The sequence below is a fragment of the Salmo salar genome, chromosome 26 (assembly GCF_965601325.2).
Source record: "Salmo salar chromosome 26, fSalSal1, whole genome shotgun sequence".
Taxonomy (NCBI): domain Eukaryota; kingdom Metazoa; phylum Chordata; class Actinopteri; order Salmoniformes; family Salmonidae; genus Salmo; species Salmo salar.
In genome coordinates, this window is record NC_138316.1 from 17,117,049 (window position 1) to 17,138,909 (window position 21,861).

Sequence of the window (21,861 nt, forward strand, 5' to 3'; positions counted from 1 at the left end):
AGAGACAGCCAGCCTGTCCGTTCCACCAGCCCAACCGCAGCCACTTATTTCACACACGACAGTAACAAATACTCCTGGAGGAAATTCATTATTCAAACAACTAAGATGTTTGGGATGAATAAGCATCTGCAAGTCCCTAAGAACGTGAGAGCGTAACTGGCAATTTAACACGTCCGGCTAGATCTGCATGTAAATGAAAGATTTGTATTACTTTTCACCATTATTCTTGTTTTCCTCATTATGTAGAGGAGTATAGTCTGCAGATAAATCAGTTCTAATGGAAAAGTGGAGGTATGAATTGTGAGCAGTGTGGCTAATTCCATGGGTAAGGAGATATGTGTAATAATAGAGTGGATCTTGTTCTCCATGAACACACATGCAGTGGCCCTGGAAATGGACGCAATAATTACCAGTGACCACTCGGGAACATTTTCACCATGTCTCTTTAATGCGAATCGGCACCGGGTTCTTTTATGGACGGCTCTGGCATTCATACGCACATTGACATTTGGCACAAGGACTTGCACGAGTACCTGTATACTGTAACAGAACCTATACAATCACCCACCCACCCTCCATCTTGCATTCATAAAACATTCCACCTTGGCAGACAAGAGTAGCTGAGAAGAGTCCATGTTCATTAAAAACCTTACATATAACGCTGCTGTCAGGTCACTGAGAGAACCAGGGTGTATCCCATGCACCATTTGCAGTTTGCTCGAGCTTAGCTGGCATTCAATTTCAATTCCCCCAAGTTATTGAATATACGAGAGCGGTAGACACTGACAGGTACAAGTTACTCCACGGGCAACCATTAATTAGTGAGTCGAGGAGTAAATGGAGAGCTACACAGCTACACTCTGTCTCTGGCAGGTAGGCAGCTAGGGAGACACTGATGGCAGCCTCAGCTTGGTCATCTCTTAAGCTGTTCACTTCCTATTAGAAATGAGATCCTGGGCCTCTCAAACTTCCTACCTCGATACATAGTGAAGAGAAAATGATGTCCAGGTTTGAGACAGGGAGCCTGTCAAATCCAGTGGCCTTCAAGTGGAGCTTCTCTTTAGCCTATTGCATAGAAATGAATACGACTTCACATCCGCGTTCATATACTGCAGCAGTCTTCGTTAACTGAAAAAGTAGCAGGGGCAGGGAAATGTATAGTGCTGTAATAGGATATGATGGGTTTATGTCTTTTTTGGAAACCCAGGAGGAAGTGGTCCTGTAGGGATGGGTATGATGGACTCATCGTCAGCTCAGTAAGGACTGGACACTGTGTGGGTAGGAGACAGTGGAACCAGTCTCTCCGTTGATGGATAGGTGTAGTGGGATTAAATATAAGACTCATCGCTGTCTCACCGTCTGCCTCCTCACTCCTGAAAAAAAAAGAAAAAAAGATTGTGTTAGAGAGAGGGAGGTTGTCAGACCAAAACCTTATAGGGATTTGTGCTATGGAGAAAATACATTACCGAGACACTTTCTTATTCCAACAGGACAATATTACGGTTTGTTCCTTTTGATGACTGCAACATCCCAGTCTTTAGCCACTTGACCTGTTTTCCATATTACAGGTAACTCTTCTAAACTTTTAATGTAGTTTACCGACTCCGGTCCCAATAGACCCCTCCACACCACTGCTAATGCTACCACAGCAAATGAAACTGCTCTCCCTGAATCATTAAACTGGTTGGAGAATTAACTCAGACACATAGGGTTTATAATGGTGCGGCAGGTAGCCTAGTGGTTAGAGCGTTGGGCCAGTAACCGAAAGGTTGCTAGATTGAATCCCTGAGGTGACAAGGCAAAAATATGTTGTTCTGCCCCTGAACAAGGCAGTTGACCCACTGTTCCTAGGCCGTCATTGTAAATAAGTATTTGTTCATAACTGACTTGCCTAGATAAATAAATAAAATAATGTCACACGTGAAGCTCTCCTAGTTTCAGATTTTAAAAAGCAATATAGCAGGGTATAACCGTAGAGGTTCAGTTGATGTAATTAGAGTGGCTTACCCATAGCTACCTGAAACCTACTGCTCTGGACTTCCAATTGAAAAGAAAAGAGTTCTAAAAATTATAATTTGTTTACATTTTTCAGTAAAATTATAATTTAAAGATGTACATGAAAGGAAATATATAAAAAACAAAGTTTGAGGAAGAGGAATACTTAATGCATTATGACATTTTGCAGTAGCCTACATGCTCTATGTTCCAGAAAGGCCTCATCTCTACTTCCTGTCCAAACCTGTCATGCTTATAAAGCTCCTTTTGATTCTGATCTGTCTCGAAGGACTGAGATTGCAGACCATCAGCAGATGTAATACTCTCAAGCGTGGGGTGAATGCTGTCTTGGTCACTTTGGCTGGAAAAATGGCTGCTGCCACTGTTTGGAAACCTCTCTATCACTTCTTAATCATTACATCTTTTCCCCTTACTGTATCTGTGGCACTTGATATATCTCTATGAAGTGGAGAAACTTTAAATAAACCAACAGAGACGACTTGATGAATTATATGAGTCAAAAGAAGTCAGACTGTTGACATCTGAGTCCTGACAGTTTCCTAGAGGTCTCTGTAAACTCGGTGGCTCTGGATATCCATATATATTAAACAGCAGCTCTCCATTTGAAAACTCACTCCAGTTCCCACTTTCCTTGCCTCCTCTCAGAGGGCAGTGCAGCTTGCCTCCTAATCCATCATAAAAATGAACACAACACAATATTTTCACACCTGCATGTTCTCATCGGATTCAACTCTACTTTTAGATATTCCCCCTTTGGAAATGCATGATGTGTGTGTTCAAACAGGGGGTCATTCTTATTGAGTCCAGGACAGCAGCGTCCTGAAATGAATTTCAGAAATGAAAGACCACCCCAGACCTTTACCAAAGGCTATAGAGATTGTTTGGCTGCATATGCGATACGTGCATACACAAAAAAAAAACTCATAGCTTCACGTCAGACTCCTGACTGAATAGACTGGGAAGTAACACAGACTATCCAAACTTGAAGAAAACTTTCTCTCTATCCAAGAGCTCCAGCAGACAGACATCAGGAGGACAGAACCATTCCATCCCACTTCTTCTTAGCAGGTTGAGATGCTGCATGCTGACAGACAGTTTCATTTACAGCCAGTGCAGGGGATTGCACACTAATTTACTCAGGCTATAGGAGACTGTTCACTTAAAGCAGCAGCGTGCTGGGTCCATTCTAATGAACCACTGTAAATCCACACGGCACTCATTTCAGTCCTCATTTGCATTGAAATGGAAGTGCCATATTTCATTGTCTTCCTTGGTAACCTTCCACCACTTATTTATATATTTGGAGAACCCTGTACAGGGAGCCACGGGCCCGCTGTTTTCAGACATTGATGTAAATGACAACAATCTGAGTCATTATCAGAGAACAACTCCAGCTGGGGGATTCTGACATAAACACAGACGTTTCCAGAAGTCAATACGCAGCTTTGGAGAGATCTTAAAACTGACAAGGTAGGCCAGGTTGTCCATAAGGCATTATGAAATACACAGTGTCCTTATAAAGATGTATTGAACACTTCATTTGTATAATTTGTATACATTTGTATAATTTGTATAAATGCATGTGGTATATGCGTTGTAACACTGCTGGTGGTAAGCACACCACAATGAATTATTACAGACATGACATTGATAAATAATACACAAAGTAAACCATTCCGTCATACATTCCCTCCAAGACGTCACAGTCACAGCTTCACTGACTGTCACCTCAATGCAGCCTCACACATCGCACACACGCCAAATAAATGTCATATGCACCTTTCCCCGTATTTTTATTATGTTGTGTGATTTCCCCCCTCCAATTTCCTCCAAGCCCCCCTGGTGTTAATTATCAGGCTTCTTTCCCCTAGAGCAGCACAGAGCTGTGGAAGTGCATTAATCTTGATTCTACACTCCAGTACAAAGCCTTGTTTGAAGAGACTCCTGTGGTAAGCCCCAAAGGCGGAGTGATTCAGAGTCAGAAGAAGAGAGAGGAGAGGGAGAAAGAAAAGAGTCGCAGATCGCTCTGTGTTTACACTGGAAAACCTGGCCGCCTGGCAAAGCAGCATGCAAACCATTCATCCCCTTCTTCCTCAGTGTTATAATCATCATCTGTATGAAGAATATCAAGCTGTGTGTCTGTGATGACATCAGAAGGGACCATGGGCTGTTATGATTTATTGATTTGGTCTGTGGTGGAGTAATGAGGTCACTTTCATGTCATCATCCCATTCCCACGTAGTGGACTGATGGCTGCTGAGTGGACCTGTTGGTGTTCTGGGGACTAACTAGGGGCTCTACGATTAAATCTGACCCATTTCTAAGTTCCAAAATTGTCTCTCCAGCCATGTCATTTAACCTGTTGGGGCTACAGGTTAGCAATGAACCCCGAGACGGGATTGCTAACAAGGCTGGAAATTCAAAACATCAAAAATCTAATAATTTCAATTTCTCAAACAATCAACTATTTTACACAATTTAAAAGATAAACATCTCCTTAATCTAACCACATTGTTCGATTTTCAAAGAGGCTTTACGGCAAAAGCATAAAGTTAGATTATGTTAGGACAGTACAAAAGTACAAACATCCAGTTTCAATTCAAGGTCAGGCGTCACCAAAAGCAGAAACCAGCTAAAATTATGCACCAACCTTTGACAATCTCCATCAGATGACACTCCTAGGACATTATGTTATACAATACATGCATTTTTTGTTCCATCAAGTTCATATTTATATCCAGAAACAGCATTTTACAGTAGCGTGAAATTCAGATTTTTTTCTTCTCTGAAATGCTTCCGGTGAACATAACAAAATTACTATTCGAAAACATTGGTAAAGTATAATATTGTCATTCAAAGAATAATATATTATCATCTCGTAATTGCTACCGAATGGCCAGATCTCAAAATAAAATCACATTTTGCAATAAACTGGGTGCTATGCTAAGAACAATAGGCTATGCTATACAGTTAGCATCATCTAATATCGATAATAACATTGTAAATATCCCCTTACCTTTGATTATCTCCATCAGAAGGCACTGCCAGGAATCCCAGGTCCAGAACAAATGTGGTTTCTTTTGACAAAGTTCATAATTTATGTCCAAATAACACCAAGTAGTTAGCGTTCAGTATGCTCCCACAAAACGTGGTGGGGGGGGTGTAAAATCACGCCGAAAAGCTAAAAAAACCTAGTAAATAATCTATTTACGTTCGTTCAAACATGTCAAACGTTGTTTAGCATTAATCTTTTGGTCCATTTTTAACGTGAAACATCAGTAAACATCAGTAATATTTTCACACAACCTATCCTATGTCTAGATAAACAATTATGACAAACTCACTCTTCTCAGATTTATGCGCAGGCGCAAAAAAATGAAGTGACGACATGTCAACTTCCCTGCATTCTAATTTGCTCTCTGTTTATCATAGACGCTTCAAACAACTTTATAAAGATCGTTGACATCTAGTGGAAGCCGTAGGAGTTGCGAAATGAATCCTTTCTCACTATGGTATCTATAAAACAATGACACTAAATAGTACAGTCACAAAATTCACATTTTTTTTGATCTATTTTTCACAGGTTTTTGCCTGCAATATGAGTTTTGTTATACTTACAGACACCATTCAAACTGTTTTAGAAAATTCAGAGTGTTTTCTATCCGAATGTGTTAATAATATGCATATCCTAGCTTCTGAGTTGGTGTAGGAGGCAGTTAAAAATGGGCACATATTTTTTTCAAAATTTCTCAATACTGCCCCCTAGCCCCAACAGGTTTTAATGGTCTGCTCACATTGCTTTTGTGTAATTACAAGGTTTTCAAAGCATGTTCCTTCGTAAAAAATGTAGTATATAGTGAGCCTTGTCCATGGATCCTGTGTAGCTAGTAATTAGTGGGGAATCGATGTTAGTGAATTTTTGAGGCTACTATACTGTTCTGTAGCTGCTGGTCTGCTGCTGGCTGGTCACTCTGCTCGCTCTCATCTAATGTCATCCACATCACTGCACAGACACAGCAGAGACAGCAGCACACTCTCTGACAGACACGTCTATCGCCTTCACCTAGGATTTTATCTTTAATTAACACAGGTCATTCCAGATATTTCCACCAATGGAAAGACAGAGATTGTATTATGATTTCCATTTCAGGAAGTTGTTTTAAGCCTGTGTCGGGTCAAATAATCATTAATTGCACTATCATCACTGTGGCTGAGTGACAGAATTCATGAGAGCTCATTCATTTAAACAGTCACAGTGTCTAGGTTGAGGAAGGTGATCCTTTTGAAACCTTCTAGAACTGCAATTCAGAGCGCCTTTAATGGCAAAAAAATGTTATGCCCTTGATTTCTTATAAATCGTTAGTCCTCAGTTCTAGAATAGATTCTCATTATGAAATATAGTTCTACAGCATTGAGGCACTAAGCCCAGTTTGTCAACACAGTGATACACATCTTTCAGCTCTGACGCCTTTCATTTGGAGCCATGTATTTTCTCACTGCGATTTATAACACTGACTCACTTAAAGACATCTTTGGCTGCGTTTACACAGGCAACCCAATTCTGCTATTTTTGGGGTATTTTGGCCAATCAGATCAGCTCTGAAAAAGATCTGATGTGAAAAGATCTGATGTAATTGGTCAAAAGACCAATTAGTGGAACAAATATCAGAATTGGGCTGACTGTGTAAAAGCAGCCTCAGTCTACAAATCCAGCATATTTGTGCCTATTCCCATTTGGGTATGCTAACTACTCTGTATTTACATTTCTGTCTTCTGTAATTCTCTTGATGTTCTCAACACACACCTTTCCTTTGCTGACAATAGTTTAGCAGTATGTATTTCATTTAGCCAATTTAAAAGAACAGTGTATCAACACAATTATACCAGCTCATAAATGAGATGACATTTGTAAAAGCTGTAAAAATGTCTGAAGGTGTGTACTGTATGCCAGTGGAGGCCTCTATAAAAGTCCCAACCCCAGTAGGACACCTCATGTGGCCAATGAGAGAAGAGACAACAGTGCAGGTGCCAGGCTCCCGGCCCTGTGCCCTGGCGGGGTTGATGGAGGACATGATGAATGCTCTGGAGGAGTATCTCTCCATCCATTTAATGCAAGGGGGATTGGACAGTCAGGCAAGACCAGGGGCATCAGGACAGCAGCAGCGACCAAAGACCCTGAGCCAGGTATATTAAGTGTTGCTGACAGCCAGGTGACACCAGAGCTCTGTGTTGTGTTGACTGCACATGACTCAGTACCATGTCACATGATGGAGTGATAAACAGCCTTCAGGATCCATAGATCACCTGAGACGCTCCATATGTAATATATATATGTACCGCTGCATGCATACCGCAGCCCACCGCACTGTCACGGGGCCCCAAGGCATAGGGTTGTAGTGAGGCAGGAGGGAAGGTGAGTGGTCTCCATGCTGTGTATTACATACCCAGGCTCTCATCTGCATTATGAGTAATCTATGCTAGTTAATTGAGCCCTGAGGCAGTTGGTTTCAATGAAGCCTCCTGTATTTTTTGGGTGCAAAATAGAAGAAAAATAGCTCTCAGAGGAGCGGGGCTCTCTGTCGAGAGGCAAACAGAGCAGAACTCCTGCCGTGTTCAGTAGCTGTCATTGATCAGTGATTCAGTCCCCACACTCCCGCTGCCTGCCACTGCACACTGATATTAAGAGTTTCTTGTCATGAAAATCGTTATTAAGGTAAAAAAAAAAAGTGCAGCCAGCCCAGCAACTTTGGTCCTTGTATTTTATTTTTCTCTGCATTATTATCGGCACTATTCTGATGCGTATGGCTTCGCGCCAAACCTCCCCAAGCAAAGCTACAAAATACTATGCAGTCAGTGATATTCTGAGCAGCAAAACTATCCATCCTAGACCATCCTCCAATATCAATATGATGCAGTTTTTTTGCACATCTCTTTATTGGCTTTTCCTCAGTGGTCATCATCAGGTATCTGGTGCTTCTGCCACTTGGAGAAATGTGCAGTACAGTATTATACGCTTGCAGAGTCATTATCCTGATAAATGGCTGAGACAATAAGCTAAATAATGCACAGATGTGAGGATGAGGAGAGCGAGTCGGAGAGGGTGATTCCATAGCCAACACCTCCCGGGAAAGCTCTAGCCCAGCGTAAGTGTCCTGTCTGACATCATCAACATCAGACGAGCCTCGCCGCGGCGCTGAGACAACAGTAACCAGAGGAGCCGCGTCGCCGCCTGGCGCCTGCCCTCTCCCCAGAAACACCCAAAGGTCACACCGACACGCCAGGCGAAGCTTATTCCTCACCTCACGCCAGCTCTCTTGCTCTCGCTGTCTCTCTCTCTCAACGACGAGCCACGGCACAGCAGCTATACTTGAAATGCTCTAGGAACCATTTCCCATTTTTATATCTCACTTTATTTCTTTGCCTAGTTATCTCTTCCTCATTCTTATAAAAAAGAGAAGAGTGGGGCTCCTCAAAGTGATGTGTCGTCTCTGCTCCCTAAAACAGGACAGAGACAGAATAAGCCCCTTGGCCAACACTGTAAAACATAACAATGAGATAGATTCTTAGAGTGACAGTCCAGAGTTTAAGTGGATATACAGCGGAGAATTAAATCAATATTTTAGAGCTCTAGTAGAAAAGAGGGTTAGGAGGGCCATTATCTAGAGCTAATTGTACCTATAGGGCCTGTCCTATTAGATGTATTAATATCTACTCTCTCATTGGAATTAATTTGTGGTAGTCTACTGGCTGTTGCTGGATGACTAGGCCATATCTGTCTCTCTGCCTCCTCTCGCACATTAACACTCACAGGATTTCCTTTATTCGCATTGTGTCTGGCCTTGACAATACATCCTCCTTCCATTGGCAGATATAATATCAGGGCATGTGTGCTGCAGCTCCCAGTACAATGGGATTCTGAGGTTCTCTTTGCATGACTCATTTGGAGTGATATGTCCTCCTGATTAACATGGATCATTAAATTGTGTCAAACATACACGTTTATACTGCATATCTCACCATGCTATAGCCGATAACAAACGCAATCAGGCTGTCTATTAGCATTTCAGGTAAAAGCCTACTGGCAGACAAGGTGAGAGTCCTCCACAATGAATGACACTTCCCTCAAGGACACACAGTCCGCTGTGAGGAATTACAGGAGATGCTTCACCATTGTTCAATGTTTCAGCGAGCACTCACTACGGCTAATTACTAACCATGGCAACAGCTCTGGATGTGAACACAGTATGGACACACAAGGTGAGTGAATTCCATACCCAGTGGCCTGCAGTTGTATGAAATTTAAGAATGAAGCATAGAAAATAATAATGAATCACATACAAACAGATATATCAAGAAGGTGGTAAAAGGTTTTATGAAAACAAAAATGTCCCATGACACTAAAGCAAGATAATCAGATGCACTGAACTTCCGTTATTTAATAAGACATGCTGCACTATGCATAAATGAGATAATCGATAAAAAAAATGGCCACAGAAATATTAAAATAATTGATTGGTGGTGATTCAGCAGGAGAATATGGTTTACAGGATATTGGCCTGCGACAGTGATAGGACTGAACGTGAAGGTCAGGGCATAGTAATGTCAGATAACCTCACAGGCAGTGGCTCAAATGGCACCCTATCCCCTATATAGTGCACTACTTTTTAGCAGGGCTTACAGGATTCTATACGAAATAGGGTGCCATTTTGGACTTAGAGAGTGACTCTTGGTGCCTCTACTTTATTTGGGGTAGTTAGAGGAAACGAGTTCCTCTGCCCTCTGTCATCATGGCTGGCCCTCTCAGCAAAATGTATTTTTATGACTTGATCCAATCACTGTATGAAAAAAAAACATACTGTAACCGTATATAGACGCACAATAAAGATATTGATATCACTGTCTTGACACCAAATAACTTTGCTTTGCGTTATTACAGCAAGAGAAACATCTGTATTATTTGCATAGTAACATAATATGTGTGTGTTGACAAAGTGTGTGTCAGCTGAAATGCCGTGTCAGCTCCTTCACTCCAGCTGGCCCTCGTGATTATTCTCCAAATGTGATGAATAGAAATATAGGGAAACTATCCCATCCTCTTATTAACAGATCCATGTCTTGAACCCCTAAACCTGCCCTATGAAATCCAGCTATTTTATGGATGGAAGGAAAATAAAGAGGAAGCTCCCACACTGCATTCATTGCTTCCTTTAATGTGATAGGTTCAATCTTAATCGGGTGAAAATTGATGGAAAGCTTCTGAAACGCCTCTAAAAATATCCACGAGCAATATCAAACATGCTCGTCATAATGAAAGAGGAAAATATAGATTTCACAGAAAAAGCTGTTGTAACAAAAATGTGCTTGGCATTCACGGCTTTAACCTCCCTCTGTCAGCTAGTGAAGCTTTCCTAAAATAGCCAGAACACGGTTCCCAACCTGGGCTTCCTGGCCTGGGCAGTCCTCTCCTTCAGGCCTAGGCAGGAAGGGTAGGACCAGGGGAGTGAGGTGGAGCCTAACACAGCCTCCCAATGCTTGGCCTGCCGATGGGCCAGCCCATCCCTATCTAAAGACAGGCAGCAGAACAGCGGCCACAGAGGCCAGGCTCCAGTCACTGGGTGATGGATGAGGCCTCACAGTCTGCCACTGCATTACTGCTGTTATCTGTGCATGGTCCACCTGACCCTCACTACACAGAGACAGGCAGACAGACAGATAGATAGATAGACAGAGAGTATACTGCACTGGGCTGTTCTGTTCTGGGAAAGGAAACACACCACACCATCCAGACACTCCATAAGTCTCTCTAGACAGTGTCGTTACACAGCTGCATGGTAGGTAACCATACTGTACATCCTCTTCAGATAGCAAGCTGAATATTAGAAACTGAACGTCAGAGATATTTCTCTGATATTTCAATAGTTAGATAGCTAGCTATTTAGTGGCTTGCTTTTTGAGGAGTGTGTATGTCTACATGGCAGGCAGGGTTGGATAGGTTACTTTCTAAATGTAATCTGTTACTGTTACTATTTACCTGTCCAAAATTGTAATCAGTAAAGTACATTTTGGATTACTCAAACTCAGTAGTATAATCAGATTACTTTCAGTTACTTTTGGATTACTTTCCCCTTAAGAGACATTACAAGAAGACAAACAGGATCCATAAAATGCATTTGGTGTGTCCTCATAGAGGTCTCTTGGTTGTGGTCAGAGAAAGAAATTCAACTTGCATCTTTTCTCAATGCTGAATTAAATGTCATAAAACAGAAAGGTGTCATAATGTATTTTTATTTATTTTCGCAACATCCTTTCTGGATTTCAACATAATCCAAGTAATTATCTAGTTTTTCCAAAGTATCTGTAATCTAATTACTGTTTAGAGTATTTTTTTTTTGTGTAATCAGATTACATGTAACTGATTATATGTAATCATCAGTTACTCCCCAGTCCTGAAGGTAGTGTACTGTACTGTAGGTTGGTGGGCTGAGCCGACGAGCATCATCCCTCCAAATTATTTATACAGTCAAATTCCTCTCACTTTTTTTTACGTGTTAGATAAATACCGTGAGCAAAAGATTGGCATTGTCGAATCCACTAAAGGGAGCAAATAAACTGTAAGAAACAGGTTATAAATAGAGAGACTTGTTGGGGTCACGGAGACTATTATCAACACCTACGTGTCTGTCTGGCTAAGAGAGAGAGAGAACGAGCGAGAGAGAGAACAAGAGAGACAGAGAGAGAGAGAGAGAAAGTTGATGCTTCTCACTTTACAACCAGCATGTCTATTTTTAACCTCCTGTATTCTTGTGTCACTCACGTCTCCCACAGAGACACACAAACACACCTGGTGCTGGCAGGTTAATGAGTCATCGCTCCAATGATTATAGGTCCAATGAGGCCTCAATCTCAATATCTCAATATCAAATCATAACATGCTATAATTGAGGAAAATCACGTGTTTAACATTAATTGGGCTTTAAGGGGGGTTAGGAAGGAGCTGGAACTTCTAATGACATTGCACAGAAATACATTTGTCATGGCAACCAATGGCCCTGTGATTTTGAGAATCAAAATATCAAGACTTTCCCAAATTCCTGATTGTCCTTCACAGAATGAATGCAGCCTGAGGCTCATTACAGAAGCAGTTACCCACAGCCTCTGCAGACCTTGGGGCCTCGAGAGCACGTACTGCCTCCTGAAAATACTTTGCAATCGCTGGAGGGGGAAATGAAATGCGAAGACAACCTGATATGACACACACACAAACACACACACACGCGGACACGCACACAGACACACACACATGAAGGGTGTGCAATGACGTCATCTTATGTGATTCTTACCTGTGTTCTTTTAGCTTTAGCTTTTCAGGGGGGTCATGGCTGAAAGACAGAACAACAGAGGAATATGAGCTTCGTAATGCCAGTAAGACAATTAGGATGATAGAACAATACAACTTTGTACAGTAGAACTGTTGGCTATTAGCAGCTGAAAGTGGTTCCCAGTAGCATGGGATGTAAACATGTATGTAGCCAGCCTTCATACCATCTTTGTAATCTGTGGGTAGGGCTGTTGTGGTGACTGTATTACCGCCACACATGAGCCATGTGACTGTTGAGTCACGGTAATCTCCTTTTATGCACTCTGGACATGCATTAGTAGTACCCAACTTGCTAATGACCATCAGGTCGCTAATGGCCTGGTACTCAGGGCTCTATTGTCCCTCTAACCACTCTGACATTAACGCAAATGAAATAGAAAATCCCATCAAACACATCATCAAAACAGAACGTGCTTTTAAAACCTCACCTCACAATCACCTCACTGTGATTGAACAGTTTGAAGAAAGAAGTTCAACAACAGGTTGAAACTGAGTGGAAAACATGGCCATTGTGGATGTTGTTTCAAAGCCTAACACAATTAAATGGGCAGTGCTTTGTAAGGTGATGATTAATTCAAAACATCAATATGCATATTAGAGTTTATGCATACGCATAGGCCTGTGAGCCCAATCCCCCCCCCCCCCCCCCCCAAAACGGAATTAAAAGAATGATTGTGCCGTTTCTAGTCATCGCCTTCGAGTGTGGACAGTATTATTATGCATACTGGATGAACTAGTTACCTTATGCTATGCACCAAACGCTCTACCCATGAGTCAGGGAGAGAACGTACAGGCCTAGGCGACGCTGTTGGTTAATTGATTGTGCAGGATGGCTTACAGAGTTAGCCTACAATTATAGTGCATTTGTATTAGATTTTGAATAGCCTAGTAATAGGGCATTTTTTTATATTTAATTAATAGGCTTTACTTTTAGCTACAGAATAATTCATTCCTTTCTCCATCACGCAGAGAGAGGAGCTGTCAACAGTTTAATGAAATAGGTTTCGGTGTGAATACATGTTACTATCAATGTTCCTGATCCAATTTCACTAGGTTTCCCAAATGAAACACTTGGTAGCTGTAGGAACAGGGTTGGAGAGAGCATGGCATACAGAGTTTGGGCCGAATATCACCTGTCGCGCAGGTGATAACCAGAGTAGGCTGAAAAACGAACCAGTGTGAAAACGGCCTCTATTCGCTATTAGAGTGCATATGGATGACCTGAACAGAGCGCAAGGCTTCTTTGCTACTTTCTCAAACATCAATAGCCTATAGTCAGTCGTATAATGCAGCGCCATATTTGATTTGTTTTCTAAGACATTCTAAAGTTTGTATCATTCACAACTAAAGTTGCCAAATAACTCTAAATCTAGTGTATCTGACCTGTTTCAAATCACTTTTACGCCCAACATAGTCACTTCATATGCGCACTCGCTCCGGAATGAGAAAAATATCCTTTCTATTTTATTCAGCTAAGTTAAATTATATTATTCTTACTATAAAATCATATAATATACAATAATGGTGCAGGACCTATCAGCATATCTTGTCTGCTAGCCAGATAATATAAAGTAGTCCAACTGTTCATAATGTTTCTTCAGATCTGCCTAAATAACGGATTTATTGGGATGGTGTAAATTCAATTTATTTTAGATTTGTTTTCAGGAAGATGTTCCAAAAGCACACATCAGTGGCTTGGATGCATGGAGGCCTGGAGATGCTAAAAGTGTTTATGTTAATTAGCGGTCAATTACCATGAGACCAGCAGACTTTTGCATGACAATAACCGGCAGACAAAATGTTATGAACGCCACAGTCCGATCTGTGGGGTTATAGGTCCAAAACATCAGACCACTCTGGAGGCTCTCACATTAGAGTATTTAGCCAACCTTATCATGACTCTCCCTAATGAACAAATGAGGAGGATTACAATATAACGGTTGTCTCTCTCTTTAACCCCCCCGTCTCGGCCCACCATCCCTCCCTCTCTCCTCTCCTGTGTGTGTGTGTGTGTGTGTGTGTGTGTGTGTGTGTGTGTGTGTGTGTGTGTGTGTGTGTGTGTGTGTGTGTGTGTGTGTGTGTGTGTGTGTGGTGTGTGTGTGCACCAACCTTGCCCAAGCTAACAGGAAGCGGAGGGCACAGTGCTTTATTTAATTAGCCACTGCAGCGGAGTGCTCATGTGGAACCGACGCGTGGCACGCCCTGGAACACTAAGGGGAGGCAGATCAGGGGAGTGAGATGGATTGACGACACGTCGCCTCCCCCCATGGGCGCTTCACTAGGCTGCAGGGGTATGGGTCACATGACAGGGAAGGGGGGGACAGATGACGTCTGTGGACAGGAATTCATCCTGGGAATGCTTGTTGCTGTCCCATAAACCCTGCTCTACTAATGTAGATGTCAATGGTGTGAGTACTGGGAGAGGAGTCAGGTGCAGGAGAGCAGAGAGTTGTGAACAGGTGCACACTTTATATAGGCAGGGGAAACCAACAGACGGACGCCACTGCGTCGAAACCTCCATCCAATATGCCAAATTGCAAAAACACGCAAACAGTCACAATAATCAAGTACAAACAGACATACCTCGTGAACAATAAATCACAGAAATAAACGTACACCAGAAAATAGCACGTCAAAAATGACACGTAACACGAAACAATCACACACAAAGACATGAGGGGGAACAGAGGAATAAATACATGTAGTGTGATTGGGGAATGAAAACCAGGTGTGCAGGGAACAGGACAAAACGAATGGAAAAAATGAAAAATGGAGCGGCGATGGCTAGAAAGCCGGTGACGTCGACCGCCGAACGTCGCCCGAACAAGGAGAGGAGCAGACTTCGGTGGAAGTCGTGACAGTAGAGCCCAGCCCCTTGATGTACTGTACACCTCTCTCCTCTTCTCCCAAAGACACATCAGATCTAGCACACTCTACGCAATTACTTTAATATTACCCTAATATTCGGATCAGCGCTACATGCCCTCAATGGGCCTCCATGTTGTTGTGATGCAGAATGCTGCTGACTGCTTTCATTAGGTCTGACAGCGCTCATTATTCCACATGATTTAGGAGCACCTATCCCTCCGTTATCTCTCTCATAGTGTGACAATGGCCTTCTCTTCCCGGACCAACAGATAACCCTTGAGAAGAGGCTAAACTCTGCTCAGTACGCAAAGCACACACCATTAATAGTTCAAAGAGGAGAGAGGGAAATCTTCTAGCAACACTCTACCTAACAGGATCTGGCCCAGTAGTACGGTAATATATGAAAAGCCAATGAAAAATCCAACACTGTAGGGACACAATTAGCAGAGTCAGGTGCTGGTCTTCTCAAGTGTTTTGATTATAGGAAAGGTCCCACCCACAAATTATTATTTTACCTTTATTTAACTAGGCAAGTCAGTTCAGAACAAATTCTTATTTACAATGACTGCCTACCGGGGAACAGTGGGTCAACTGCCTTGTTCAGGGGCAGGACGACAGATTTTTACTTTGTCAGCTCAGAGATTTGATCCAGCAACCTTTCGGGTACTAACCCAACGTTCTAACCACTAGGCTACCTGCCGCCCCAATTATGCATGAAAGTAGGACAGAACTGAATATTACAGTCCTCATTACGATGCAATCGGCTTTTGACACCAAAACCCTATTCCCAGGATGCAGGTTGATAGTGTTGAAGTAAGCACCCTCTTGAGGAAGGAGTGTACTGTACTGTATTAAACTAGTGAGGAACACAAGCAGAAGCACACGAGTTATGCAGAGGAACACTAGCCGTAGAGCACAGGGACGTCTGTTAATTAGCTCTCCTGAAGTTCTTCTGAGGCCCACATCCACTAATGAAGGAATCATAACGACTGTATTTACATATCTTTAAGCAGTAATATGTGACCACTGGGACAGCCCATGAGAAAGGAGCACCACAGACTACATTGGCTGCAGTGGCTGTGTAAAGAGAGGCCTGTCGGGTTTGACTGTGGCTGGGGAGAGAGGCTGGGTCTGGGGAGAGAGGCTGGGTCTGGGTCTGGGGAGAGAAGTGGGGACTGGGGAGAGAGACATAGGCTGGGGAGAGAAGCGTGAGCTAGGGAGAGAGGCTGGGACTGGGGAGCGAGGCTGGGGAGAGAAGCGGAGGCTGGGGAGAGAGGCTGGGACTGGGGAGAGAGGCTGGGGCTAGGGCAGGGGGTGGGCCTGGGGAGAGAGGCTGGGGCTGGGGCTGGGGAGAGAGGGTGGAGCTGGGGAGAGAGGCTGGGGCTGGGGAGAGATGGTGGGGCTGGGCCGAGAGCGTGGGGCTGGGGAGAGAGGCTGGGGCTGGGGAGAGAGGTTGGGGCTGGGGCGAGAGGCTGGGGCTGGGGAGAGAGGCTGGGGCTGGGGAGAGAGGCTGGGGCTGGGGAGAGAGGTTGGGGCTGGGGAGAGAGGTTGGGGCTGGGGAGAGAGGGTGGAGCTGGGGAGAGAGGGTGGAGCTGGGGAGAGAGGCTGGGGCTGGGGAAAGAGGCTGGGGCTGGGGACTGGGGCTGGGGAGAGAGGCTGGGGCTGGGGAGAGAGGGTGGGGCTGGGGCGAGAGCGTGGGGCTGGGGCTGGGGAGAGAGGGTGGGGCTGGGGAGAGAGGGTGGGGCTGGGGGGAGAGGCTGGGACTGGGGAGAGTGGGTGGGGCTGGGGCGAGAGCGTGGGGCTGGGGAGAGAGGGTGGGGCTGGGGAGAGAGGCTGGGGCTGGGGAGAGAGGCTGGGACTGGGGAGAGAGGGTGGGGCTGGGGCGAGAGCGTGGGGCTGGGGAGAGAGGGTGGAGCTGGGGAGAGAGGGTGGGGCTGGGGAGAGAGGGTGGGGCTGGGGAGAGAGGGTGGGGCTGGGAGAGAGGGTGGAGCTGGGGAGAGAGGGTGGGGCTGGGGAGAGAGGGTGGGGCTGGGGAGAGAGGGTGGGGCTGGGGAGAGAGGGTGGAGCTGGGGAGAGAGGGTGGGGCTGGCTCTCCTCTAGACTCCTCTCACCTTCTCCTCATCAGTATTACTGAGTAGATCAGTGAGGATTGCAGCTGGACTCCAGGGTTGAGCTGCTGTGTGTTATAGGATGCAGGGCTTCATTTTCATGACTTTGTCGTTCTCCTAATACCCATGGTCATGGGAATATGACTATTTCATGAAAGGACACAAAACAATGTGCAATGTGTAATCTTTATTCCCTGATGAAAGGGAGGGAGATGTAAGCCTAACATGTGAGAGATGGAGATGTGAGAGTTTCTCTACAAATCACGTGGTCATGCCATTTCCCTTCGTGACGTGGTTGTTGAACTTTACTTTTCAGGTTTGTCATGGTTGAAGAGATTAAACAGCTATCCCACTGAATTGTGGAGGCTCTTATAAACACTGCTATGGGAATACACCAACTCTGATGTGACTGAGTCTGAGGCAGCTGCCCTAGCCGTTTCCTGTGCAGTGTATTAAAATCATCAAGATATTTAGGTTGACGAGCTATTGCACCTGACGATCTCATGCGATTCAAGCGACTGTCATCCATCTTTCAGCTGTTGCCTTGGAGGATGCGTGACGTGGTCTCACTCCGTGGTCTCACTCCGTGGTATCAGCATTATGGAGCATGACATTAGCTTGTCTTCAACCTTGACGGCAGGTAGACTAGCGGTTAGAGGGTTGGGCCAGAACCGAAAGGTTGCTGAATCGAATCCCCGAGCTGACAAGGTAAAAATCTGTTCTTCTGCCCCTGAACAACGCATTTAACCCACTGTTCCCCGGTAGGCCGTCATTGTAAATAAGAATTTGTTCTTAACTGACTTGCCTAGTTAAAATAAAAGGTGAAATTGACAGCAGCTTGTCTCTGCAAGCCAAGTAGGAAGGTTAATTCACCTCACAAACCGGAGACCATTTTCACATCTCTCCGCCTCTTTCTGATGATGTTTCCCTCATGAAAGAACTGGGTCACGACGACACACACTCTGCCAGTGCCCTGTTGCTAGGGCCTAGGCTAACTCCACAGAGCCCAGGATGCAGAGAGAGCAGAGCAGAGAGACAGACAGGGGCTAGTGGTGCAAAGAGAGAGATTGCAGCCCACTCCGAACAGTGTGCTGCTCTGGGATTACTGCAGCTAACTCTAAACTGCGCATCACGCTGAGATTACAAAACTAATTTCAGAAAAGAGGTGAGGGGGGGGGGTGTGGTGTGTGTGTGTGTGTGTGTGTGTGTGTGTGTGTGTGTGTGTGTGTGTGTGTGTGTGTGTGTGTGTGCTGTATGTGTGTGTGGAAGTAGAGGAGGGGGAATGGGCGTTGTTGGCTCTTCCAGCTGCAAGCACATCAAGGATTTCAGGCCAGGCATCTTGTTTGTAAAGCGGTACCCTGCTAGCTAGCTGCTGTAACGCCCGGTGAGGGGAATGCCTCCCCTTCCAAACGCAGAAGCCCAGGATGAGTCCAGGCTCCCAGTTATCACTGGTTATTGTTCCAATCAGGCTGGCTTTGAAAAGGGAGGCACGCTCTCCTCCGGACAGCTCATTAAGATAACACACAAACGCAGCTCCCCCCATCATCCTGCGTTTATTAAAGTGGGCTTCATTTCAGCTCCTTTGTCTCACACAGGAACCTCTCCCTTTGTCAGCACAATTGGAGCCAGATGGCAAAACAAAGCCGCTGTCTGGAGTGTTTTAAAGAGGTACCTCAGACGACAGAAGAATGAGCCGCTGAGCCCCTCTTCAGCTCACGCCCACCACCACCCGCACAGGTGTGGCTTTTGAGGAAAAGAGAAAAGTGAGGGGGTTGTTGAGGAGTCAGGAGAAAACAGTGGGATGAGGTGGAGGGTCTTGGAGATCTTCCTGCTCCAAGCCAGTACGGCAGCTGTAGGTATGGTGACCCTTCCACTGGCTGCAGAGTTCACTTTGAAACATTCATGAGACATGCATTAGGGAAAGGAGCCATTGTCTCCCTCCACTCTGCCCAGAGACCTTCCTTCACCTCTCGGCTTATTAAAATCACATAGTATTAACTGTGGCGTTCACAGGGAGGCTAAATAATTCAATCACACTAAAGAAGGAGTCAAATGAATAACTTGAAAGACATTATCACTGGAGGGAGAGTCGTTCAGGCCTGTGCCTGGTATCCACCACGGCCTTGACTCAGAGCACAGAACTTGCTCTGCTTGCTAATTAAAACATTAATTCAGGACACAATATTAAATATTATCTCACTATTGTGCTGAAAAACGTGCTCGGTGCCCAAACATTAGTTCTGCATTTAGACATTGCACCGGTAGAAGCAGAAATCCATTTCATGTAAGTTCTTTGCAATTTCATAATTGAATAAGAATGGGGTATGCATTGAGGAGTAATTAGCCTCTATGTGTATGGTGTAAAAATGGGGTGATGGTTGTTCCAGATGTGCCTTGGCTGACCTGTCTTAGACTGCTCCTCTTCCTGCAGTTCTTTGGCCTCTTCAAGCTCCTTGGCTGTGGAGAGAGAAGCCATCAGACCATTAAACACACAGATACACACACCGGGGAAAACACGCAGGCACGCAAGAGCATGCACGCAATGCACTGTTCCTCTGGCTTTCATAAGGCAGCAGCTCATTTAAACCTATGGTGTGCTCATCCTTCACGGCTCAGTCGGAGGCTGAGGCTGCATGGGGCACTGGACCACAGCTGCCCCCCTGGCCTGGCCCACTCACAAAGACAGTAATCACATTAAGCTATGGCCACTGGCTCTTCTCTCTGGAAACATACTATCAACTGGGCCAGGCTGACAGGAACCACAGTGATGGGCACACACGTGCGCGTGCGCACACGGACGCAGACACAAACGTGCTCACACGCACACACACATACACACAAGCACACCTACACACATGCACACACACTCCAAAATTAGACCAGGAACAGAGGAACCAGAGGATGGCTGATTTGAATTTTCTGACACCATCCTCAGCTCCATTGTGTTTGAGAGAGAGTCGGCATTTAGTGTCAGACACTTACTGCACGCCCAGATTCAACTGATCATTGGACCAAATTAAACACGAAGGAAACAATATTGTCTCTGAGTTTTTTTGTATGTCTGCTGCAATTTACAAGACTGACGGAGAGAGAAAATCCTTGCAAAATCACAAAATCCCCATAATTGCAGCAATAAACAGATTGCCATGTTTCATTTAAATATATATGCTGCTTCTATTGTAATGTCCACAGTCCTTCATCCACAATTCCATTTCCGTTCCACATTCCTTCAAGTCTATTTTGTATTGGCATTTTGAAAACACCACACTCAGACAGTATGTGTATACCTACAGGTTATAATTTCTCAGAGTGATTCATTCAAATCTCCAGCTTTTCAAGTGAGTTGTTTTCCCCCTTTCTTCGCATGGCATACCTACCTATTTCTGGATCCCTCCTCAGAATGATTATCTGGGAGGATTTCACAGGAATCCATTTGAGAAGGTCACATATTTGAGCAGCTGCCCTCCTCTAAATTCTGGTGCCAAGAGAACATTTAGTTTAAACAAACATTCACTAGAAACTTTTACAGCATTTGTGTTTTTTATGATGAAGACAGAGGGAATAGAATCACCGACCTCCTCTCTCTCTCTCTCTCTCTCTCTCTCTCTCTCTCTCTCTCTCTCTCTCTCTCTCTCTCTCTCTCTGTCTCCCTTTATCTCAGCACTATGACATCACACTCTAGCTCTAAAAGTTGGTTAGAAAATATCAATAATGAATGCGGAGTGTAAATGTTCTGTGAGAGACCTTGAGCCGCCTCTCCTCAGTTAACGGCCAACACTTCCTGTCCTGACGGAACAACCTCTGACACTATGGGAAGAGCAGCCTCCAGGGACACTTCAACAGTACCAGGATGAACCAGGCCTTTTAGAGATGCCTCTATGTCAAAGTCAAAATGGTGGCTGCCATCCACTGAGTTTGAGTGAAATCTGCTCTGGCAAGGGGAAGCGGCCATCGTAAAACTCTGAGATGGATTTCAGAGTTTAGGTCCAATATAAGAAGGTTATTTAAGTGATTAGTTACATCCCATATGCATTCAGGGATAAAAACAAGTGAATGCAGCACCTGGATGAAGCACCTGGAAGATAGAAGCTCACAGAGGACAGATATTCCCTGTACCCAGGGGAGTGATGTGAATCATCCATGTCCCCACGATGACCTTCATCTATCACAGAGGGCCATTCGTCCCATGTCACCTACACATAACACACTCCACATAACACACTCCACATAACACACTCCGAGGGTACGTCTGATTAAATCACACGCACATTTGAATGTAAAATGAGCTTCAGGAATATGGTATACTGGTCCATTTACAGCATGTGTTGGACATGTATGGTATACACATTCATTATGCAAGAAAGAAAGAAAGAAAGAAAGGAAGGAAGGAAGGAAGGAAGGAAGGAAGGAAGGAAGGAAGGAAGGAAGGAAGGAAGGAAGGAAGGAAGGAAGGAAGGAAGGAAGGAAGGAAGGAAGGAAGGAAGGAAGGAA

The 21,861-nt window shown here is 44.5% G+C and overlaps 1 protein-coding gene across 2 annotated transcripts in view; it reads right to left on the reverse strand.

Annotated features, from left to right (window-relative positions):
* Positions 1-425: 425 nt before the first annotated feature.
* LOC106587232 (CD276 antigen) overlaps positions 426-21,861 on the reverse strand; it is a 73,501-nt gene continuing 52,065 nt past the window's right edge. For both annotated transcript variants that reach the window (XM_014175426.3, XM_014175427.3), the window contains exons 6-8: positions 19,774-19,827; positions 12,357-12,395; positions 426-1,373 (exon numbers count right to left, since the gene is read on the reverse strand). In XM_014175426.3, coding sequence (XP_014030901.3) covers positions 12,373-12,395; positions 19,774-19,827 — 77 coding nt within the window. In that variant the 3' untranslated portion in view covers positions 426-1,373; positions 12,357-12,372. The remainder of the gene's footprint in view (positions 1,374-12,356; positions 12,396-19,773; positions 19,828-21,861) is intronic.